Below are 9,364 nucleotides of genomic sequence, written 5' to 3' on the forward strand. Positions count from 1 at the left end.
ATACATATACCCACTTAAAATAGGAAAATCATATCAATTATGGAATTTGGCAAAGTAATTCGAAACAAAAATAGCCTCTCTGAAAAAGAAGTTGTGATAATTATTGGACAAAGTAGTGGGAAAAATTAAGAACAAGATCAGCTCAGGGTAAAATGTCTAACATAAAGATATAAGATACTATGGAAAGGTTACCCAAATTTGCTCTCTTTAGAAAAGTCATAAATTTAACGGCATAATAACTGTAATGTTATTGTATATAAAAACACTCACACAGGAAGAGAGGATCTCCTTCCTCTGTTTGTCTTCTTTGCAATTACAGGAGTTCCAAAATGCTCTGGATTTGTTAGTGGAAGCTGGTCAAGTGTCTGGATAAGAAACAGACAAATTAAATCACATTTGCCTCTACATTAGTAGCCTTTGTTCAACCCAAAGAATCAGTGTCACCCTACCTCACTCTCAGCAAAATGTCTTTCTCCTTTTAGACAAAGTGAGGTGCGTCGCAATGTTCTCTCATCACCATCATCGAACACTACAATAAGCAAAAATAAAGAGAATTTATGCTCATTGAATAAAAAGTTAACTGCACAGAATGCAATTATTGCTATTTATCTGGTGCTTAACTAATATTTATAAGAACCATTATTCGTTGTTTTGCAAAACCTTTTAAAATGTACATATCACATTTTTCATTTTATCGATACCTAAAAAACACAGGTTAGATGGGTGCCCCAAGTGCTTAAGTGTCTCCATTCACTTTTTCAATTTCTATCACTACCAAACCACGTTCTTTAAATCATTAGCAATAAAGTCGAAGCATAGATATTAAATTACCTTTACTCCTAGAATAATGAGCAAAACCTGGTTTTGAAAAAAGTGTTATGGGTTTTTTCTTAAGTCATCAATGGAACATCTCTAACTTACAGAAACTGATAACGCTGTTGGATTATCCTACTGCTTCTACTTATTTATATGATAACCTACCATAGTAGAAATACTGGCTGCCAAATTCTAAAGTCATAAAATTAAATTTTCTTTTGGTAGAAGAGGATGTAAGAAGTTTAGAAATAAAAATTGAAATAAGGAAACATAAAGATGGTTTTTAAAAATTTTTTTAAAAAATAAGTCATAATTGCATGGAAGCTTTCTTATAAAAGTTTTTACTTTTACTACATTTAAAAAGAAAAAAAACCCAACAACTGAAAAGGAAAACAAAAAAAAAAATGGGGCAGATGATAGAGGCTCTGTTCACTCCTCTGGCGACCAAATCAAAGTTGTGAAGTAAACTGGAGCAACAGCAAGGAAAAATCGCCTGGGATCTAGAGGAACAAGCCATACAACTAGGAATAAATACAAAGAATCACCCTATAACGGCAGAAGGTAGGACGGGGCGAGGACATAGGGCTGCCCAGTCTCCAGGGATTGAGTGAGATGGAGGCTGCGGCAGTGGCAGCGGCAGCGGCAGTGGCACTGGCAGCAGTAGACGCCTCTTAAAGGGGCCGCATCTGCAAGTGGATTTTCACGGTGATGGCCCTGCTCGCTCTGAGCACCAGAGCCGATTAGGATGCATGCAGGGGGTACCAGAGACTTACAGGGAGACATTGTCAGAGTGAAGGCCAAGGAGAAACTTGCTCTGTAGAGAAGTGCCAGTGTTATCCATTATTCCCTGTTGAGCCCACCCCTCCTACCAGTGAGCGTGACACTGCGCCAGCCATGACATCATCAAACTGGATAACAGAGGTCGCTCCGCCCAGAAGATTCCCTAAAACCCCGCCTCCCCCAACTTGCAGCTCCACCCAAGCCACATTCAGGTTTATCCTCAGCGAGTCAGGTGCTCCTTGCTGAGCAGCACCTAGACTCACACTGGAGGCAGCTGGCCTTGGTTTCCGGTGTGGCCTTTTGAGGTAACTATAAGCACAGTATCTGTGGATTGCTTGCTGAATCTTAACAGGTGATCCTGGAGAGGTAAAGGCTTGGGCTAAATCTGGCCTGCAGCTGAATCCCTCTCAGGATTGTGCCACTGGACAGATACCAACTTCACAAATCCACACTAATAGACTGGGAGACTTAGGGGCTTTGCTTAGTACATAGAAACAGACATGGAAAGACACTCAAAATGGGAAGACAAAGAAGTAGAAGTCATATGAGAGAACAGAACAGAGATCCAGATATAATAGAGTCAAGTAATCTTAACAGATGCAGAGTTCAAAACACTGGTTATAAAGATGCTCAATGAACTTTTGGGAAGTGTAGAGAACTTCAACAAAAATAAAAAACAAAACAAAACATGGAATGGAAATGGAAATTATAAAAGGGAACCATTCTGAAATGAAGAACACATTATCTTAGATGAGAAGTATATTAAATGGAATAAACAAAGAAATAAACAAAGTGAATAAAGAAAAGGATCAAATGCCCTATCTAGAGGACAGGAAAGCCAAGGACCCTCAATCAGAATGGCAAGAGATACAATGCCAAAACTATAAAAATAATGTAAGGAGCATATGGGACACTTTTAAGGGTCCAAATATCCGTCTGATTGGCATAACTGAAGAAAATCAAGATGTTGAACAGCTGTTTGAAGAAATAATGACAGAAAACTTCCCTAACTTGGTGAAGGAAATGGACATAAAACCACTGGAAGCTCAGAGAATTCCAAAAATCAGGGACCCAAAGAGGCCCACACCAAGACATATCATAATTAAAATGCCAAAGGTTAATAAATACAAAGAAAGAACATTAAAAGCAGCAAGAGAAAAACAGATAATTATTTATAAGAGAACACCCATAAGACTGGCAGCTGATTTCCAAAAGAAACTATGTAGGACAGAAGGGCTTGGCAAAAAATATGACAGGATGAAGACCCAGATCTACAATTGAGGATACTTTATCCAGCAAAGCTATCATTTAGAGTTGAAGGACAGATAAAGAGCTTCCCAGACAAAAATAGGCTAAAGGAATTTATCACCACCAAGCCAGTATTACAGGAAATGTTGGAGGGACTTAAGAAGAAAAAATACAAAAGACTCACTTTAAATTAAAAGACACACACAGACTAAAAGGAAGGGGATGGAAAAAGATATTGCTATGATGGACCTAGAAGGCATTTAAATCAGATGGAGAAAGATAAACACTATATGATTTCACTAATATGCAGAATCTAAGGAATAAAAAGAACAAAATAATCAAAAAAAGATTCATAAACATAGTGGACAATTTGGTGATGGACAGAGGGGGGTTTGAGGGGCTGGAAGAATGGGGTGAAGGGTTAAAGAAGTACAAATTAGTAGCTGATGGATGATCACAGGGATGGGGAGCATGGCATAGGGAATGCAGTTAGCATTAATATGTTGGCTAGGTGGAGGGTTAGGGGAGGGAGGGAACAATGGGGAGATTGTTTTACAAACTATATAGATGTCTAAGCAATTCACTGTATATTTGAAACTAAATAAATTTTAAAAAATCATACTACTTGAAAACTCTGTTCAAATATTTAAGGAAAGAGGGGTAAGGAATTTAATAATTAGCAACTAATATTCACCATATAACTATATTATTTTGATAATTTTATAGGTTTGATTTTTCAGAAATGTACTGATTTTTAACATCTAACATTTACGAAGAATATTCTTGGAAGACACCTGATTGCCCAGGATTATGAAAAAATAAAATATAAGAAGATGGAATCCTTACCTCAGATACTTAAACGTATAGACATGTTTGTACGTCCTATGAAAATCATATACACAGGAAAGCATATATATACAAAAATGGTTATTTTAAGATTTAATCCTGCTTTTCATAATTCTATATGTTTTTCCATTTTACCAGAATAGGTTAGTGTTAATAAGAGAAAATTTGACATTACCTTGATTTAATAGTATCGTAGATCTTTTACCTTGTTATCTATGTAATTACAAACCTGCTTTTTTTTTTAATGCCTACAGCACCTGGTATTCCTAGGTGGTCTCCCATCCAAGTACTAACCAGGCCTGACCCTGCTTAGCTTCTGAGATCAGACGAGATCTGGCACATTCAGGGTGGCATGGCCGTAGAACCCTGCATTTTTAAAAAGGGTTGTTTTATTAGCAAACACTTTGCCATCAAATCATAAACTTGTTTTTTTCATGCTGGAAACTTAATTACATAAGAGCACTCAACTTCAAAACTTACCTACCTCAGTCATTTCTTTTTCTTAAGTACATCTAGTTTAGATTCTCTTACATGCAGAAGACTACAGAGACAAGAGCTCCTGAAGCACATATTCAAAGAACCATAATGATTCCACAAAAGCTGTTTTATACATTGTCATTACAGAAATTAATGACCAACACAGACACCATGACAGGATAAAACACAACATCCTCCAACAATTACATCACTAATCTATATTTGATTAACAGTGCTCTGAACATTTATATCAAAATGGTTTATATGGTGTCGAGTCTAAAGAATAAATCACTGTTCTTTTAAAAGTTCAAAATCATCTACGGCCATGCCACCCTGAACACACCCGATCTTATCTGATCTAGAAAGCTAAGCAGGGTTGGGCCTGGTTAGTACTTGGATAGGAGACCACCAAGGAAGACTGGGTGCTGTAGGTGTTAAAAAAAATAATAAAAAATAAATAAAAATTATACCAAACTTAAAATAATTCTTCACATTAGTATTAATGTCCATAAATATACTAAAAAATAAAATCTTAAAAGTTCCAATTTTCCTTAATGCCTACAATATTAAAGATAGTGACATTGGACGCACACATACATACTCACATATACACAAATGTAAGTGGAGGTGTGAGGGAGAAAAATGAGAATGTAAGAGCAATTAATAATATCAAATTTACGCAACAAAATCTTTTCCACAGTGTTTTATTATTAATTGATGGCAGTTTCAAATCAAAATGTTCTGAGAAATTTCGATGATTTAATACACTTAAGTTCTTGCTTTTGAAAATAATCACTTCGATTATTTTTGAATGAAAAAATTCATTTCTTTGTCATATTTTACCATGAGTTGAAATAATGTAAAAACCAAAGGAACTTCTCAAAAGACTGTGGTGCAAACAACAATTTTTCAGCTTTTCACAGGAACCCTTCCAACTTCAACTAAATAAGAAAAACAGTATAAGAAGTTTTTTAATTCATAAAACTATTCAAAGGTATGTATATGAGTACTTTATACAAGTTTGTTAGCCATGTAACTTCTCAAGATTTTCTGAAAGACAAATAGAAAACTCAACAACATAGTGGTCCTATTAATCATGACATCCCTGATTACCAAAAGCATGAAGAAATGCCATCCATAAGAAGTTGTCTCTGTAACTTCCATGTTAGAAGTGTCATCTAAAAGAGCACAAAATTGTAGGCATTGAAGAGTGACTGGAATTTTAATAAGAGTGAAATAATTCATTGGTGAATATAGTAAATGTAGCTTCTTTTCAGTTCAAGATCCAGCAGTTCCCAACCTTTTTGCATCAGGGACCAGTGCTCCTATGAGAATCTAAGGCCTGATGATCTGAGGTGGAGCTGAGGTGGTGATGCTAGTGCTGGGGAGTGGCTGCAAATACAGATGAAGCATTGCTTGCTAGCCCGCCGGTCACTGCCTACTGTGTGGCATAGTTCCTAACAGGCCATGGATCAGTACCGGTCCAAGGCCCAAAGGTTGTGGACCTCTGATGTATACTATAGCATGCCAAAAAAAGTCAGACTATTAGTATGTAGTGATTTAATGAAATTTCTTATACTTGCCAAAAATGAGATTTGAATAGATCATTCATTGAATGCAACAAAACAGATGTTACAAAAGTAGTATCTCTGTCATTATATTACGTATAAATACTAAAGCCTAATTTGAGAAAAATAATAAAGCTGACACTCTGTTGGTTAACATTAATTATACTAGGCAAAATCATGCCAAAGCAAACAAATATATAAGCCTAACCCCAAACTGTTAAAATTCAAAGAAACAAAAGCAACAAGGATCTAATCTAACTACTAAATACAAAAGATCTATCCATTATCATAATTTTGTTAGGTGCTGGAGGATAGTAAGATAATAACAGTAAAGTAATTTTATTTACCCAATATGTAACTGGCTATGACTTATTAAGATTCTACTATGTCCTGATCCTCACAGCAGCCTCTGCAAAGCAGGAATCACTATCTTCCTTTTATAAAGAAATTGAAAATCAGAAGGTTAACCAATGAGCTACAATTTAGTTAAGGGAAGATCAAAATGCATAATAAATAGGTATGAAGCAGAGGAATAAAATAAACATGGGAGGAAGTCAAGAATTCTGATTTTGGAAAAACAAGTATCATTATTTGTATATCACAGTTTTGATTAACAAAATATTTCACATAATGGAGTAAGAGCTTTAAAATTAAAAATATAAGTATACCCTAGGTAAAACCAATAATTCTGTTACTTATAAAATTATTTGTGAGAACTATAAAAGTCCCTCACCAGCAAAGATCAAAATCTTCAAGAATTTGGAAACTTAAGAAATTAACACTCAAATGTCTAATTATATTAACAGAATATCATGAGAAGGCTAAGTCTTATGGAATAGATTTCTTTGTTGCTTAGTACTTTTTTCTTAAGGAATGATTTTTGAGTCAATGGAATAATCACCTGGTTTTGAAAACATTTTGTGGTTGATTTTAGTTATAAAAACATTTGTAATAAGAGGTTCTAACTAAATTAAAAGCCTGAGAATAAGCCTGCAGCACATTCTAAAAAAGTCAGTTCATTTACCAGTTTAATCTAAGCTTCAATTCCATTAATTAGAACTTCCATGAGCTCTGACACAACTGATGTGCAAAGTAATAACTACAAGGCATAAAAAAATTTGTCTCATAAGTATAATGTAACAAAAATCTATAAATGATCAAAGAGATTTTAGTGTTAAACTTGATATATGATGTATATGTACATTTTATATGTAAATGACTAAGATTAATGACAATTTCTTCCCTTGGTATTTTCCTTATTTTTCAAATTCAAGGTGCTGTTTTTATATTCCAAAAAAGCAGTTTTAGACTGACAGTTGTATTTACCAGGAGTTAATGGCAACAGTCACGTGAAGATTTGATTCTAATCCCAATTTTGATACCTTTTGAATGACTGGACAGGTAACAACACAGTTCCATACATTATAGATTCTTTATCTTTAATGCAAGGATAAAAGCTGCCAAATAAATAAATTATGCTAGGAAGCACTGTTTTATGATAGGAAGAGGAAATATTTCCAAGGCTCAAAAAATAAACAAAAATATCCATGAGCTGGAGCTATTTATTATTCAACACTAGAGGGCATAGTATTCAATTTTTAAAAATTGAGTCACATTACATCAATAATCTCTTTCTAGATTGGTTATTCAGTCATAACAGGAAAAATTAATACCTATATTACATAAGGAGTTAATGTCACTGACTCATTGCTAACACTTGATTACCAATGATCGTTAACTCCTATTTGATCCCAACCAGCAGTATGGTATTCTCCTTTGTTTCATTTTTAATAGTCTGACATAATTTCAAGATCTCTTAAAAAAAAAAGTCACGAAGAACATTTATACTTTGTATAACTTTCTGATTCTACTTACACAATACTTTGGTAGGAACGAGAAATCAAGAAAAATTCCAGAAAAGAGCAATTAAACCCAACAGGTAGTAGGTACTCAAAGAAAAATATAGAAAGTTTTTGACCTTTGAGAGATCACACATTTTATTTTGCCATCTTTTAAAATCGTTATATTCCAATCATTCTTTATGCAGTCTACATCCTTCAATACCTAAACATTCTTCTCAGTAGAGTACTATAATGAGTATACTTAAGTGAATAGTTCCTCTCAACATCTTAACTTTTATAGGTCACTCTGTCTCATTATGTAGATACAAAAATTTTAAATATTTTGAGTTTTTCTCCCAAATAAGTCTGTTTCTTGAAGTACTGTCTGTGTTTTAAAAGTGTGTTAGACTCAGCCATTGTGCATGTAAAAAGATTCTTCGACGCACCCGATCCCATCTGATCTCAGAAGCTAAGCAGGGTTAGGCCTGGTTAGGACTTGGATGGGAGACCACCGGGGAATGCCAGGTGCTGTAGGCTTAAAAAAAAAAAAAAAGATTCTTGGAATGCCACTCAAAACTACTAAATTGGAGAAATTTAGGGTCCCAAATCTGATTTTTTTAAACACTAAGTGATTCTTATGTACACTAATGCTTGATATATGAATTATATGCAATTACAATTCTAAGCTCTTTGAGAAAAAAAATTATACATTTCGTCTGTAATTACCTATCACAGAAAATCGCTACAGGGAATGCTCAGTAGCAACTAGTTTTTAGAAATGATAAAATGCTATTCATGTAAAGAATAGAGAGTCCTATTCATAACTGAAGGATTATTTGGGGGTCTGGAAACCCAGAATGTGAAAACCTGAAAAGTACTGCTTCTGCAGAAGCATATTGGTAAAACTACACAAGTGCTATGTATGCAACCTCAATATTAAGTACCAAATAGGATGCAGTGTTAGTTTTTGAACATGTATCATATGATTTCTTATGATTTCTGCACACAACTCCTGTAATTTTTACCACTGCCTTGTTTAATATAGCAAGATTGTATTTAATTAATCTCTTAAGAGTTAACATTAGCTTAGTTTTTAAATGTCTAACTACCCATAGCCACAACTAAGCTTTCTAAAAATACGTAGATCAGAATAATAGAATATTGTGAACCAATACCAACTTCTAGGAGGTCCAAGAAGAATGAAAATGATTAGAAAATAGTAATTACATACAGTAAGTCACTACTAGTACTATTATAAACCACAGAGTAAGACAAAGGAAATATAGTTTTCAACCAAAATTGTGTTCTTCACAGCTCTGAACATCAACTGGAGATGAATAATTTTTACCCAAAGCAACAAATCAAATAAACTAAAAGAAAACCTAAAAGGCCATTTCTTTTCCTTCTACAAGGAAACCACGACACTATCAATATACTGTTTACACCAAGACATAATATAAAAACCAAACAATGCTATAGATGTTCAGTGTGAAACAAAGGATTGGATGTTATCCAGAGGATTGTGCAGTTTGAAAGTACTGGGAGGAATAATTGTTTAGAAATAATTGTTTTATTCTCATCAACATAATGACAGAAACTATGTAAGTACTACATTTAAGTTTTAATTTACATTATTATGACACTTGTTACTACTCACTACAGTAAAGTTTGTTAAAGCCAGTATAACGTTAAGAATGCACTCACATTAGTAGCATATGTCTTTCTTGAAAGGTGTTACTAACAGAGCCTTCACTGTATCAAAAATAAAAAATTAAGCTATAGTTACCT

General features: G+C 34.2%; 1 protein-coding gene, 1 long non-coding RNA gene, 1 other non-coding gene and 1 pseudogene across 3 annotated transcripts in view; 1 reads left to right on the top strand and 3 right to left on the bottom strand.

Annotated features, from left to right (window-relative positions):
- The window catches only part of ARID4A (AT-rich interaction domain 4A), a 59,273-nt gene that overhangs the window by 41,124 nt on the left and 8,785 nt on the right, over window positions 1-9,364 (bottom strand). Inside the window, exons 6-7 of the mRNA XM_011386306.2 lie at window positions 450-529; window positions 271-365 (exon numbers count right to left, since the gene is read on the bottom strand). Coding sequence (XP_011384608.1) covers window positions 271-365; window positions 450-529 — 175 coding nt within the window. The remainder of the gene's footprint in view (window positions 1-270; window positions 366-449; window positions 530-9,364) is intronic.
- On the bottom strand, window positions 3,936-4,054 carry LOC111735883. Its single transcript, XR_002779004.1, has one exon. It is a non-coding gene; the product is annotated as a 5S ribosomal RNA (ribosomal RNA).
- LOC111735959 lies at window positions 4,483-4,601 on the top strand (annotated as a pseudogene).
- Window positions 7,280-9,364, bottom strand: part of LOC111735819 — a 4,362-nt gene continuing 2,277 nt past the window's right edge. The window contains exon 2 of the long non-coding RNA XR_002778982.1: window positions 7,280-9,362. This is a non-coding gene — a long non-coding RNA (uncharacterized LOC111735819). The remainder of the gene's footprint in view (window positions 9,363-9,364) is intronic.

This window comes from Pteropus vampyrus, unplaced genomic scaffold, assembly GCF_000151845.1.
Source record: "Pteropus vampyrus isolate Shadow unplaced genomic scaffold, Pvam_2.0 Scaffold15, whole genome shotgun sequence".
NCBI lineage: Eukaryota > Metazoa > Chordata > Mammalia > Chiroptera > Pteropodidae > Pteropus > Pteropus vampyrus.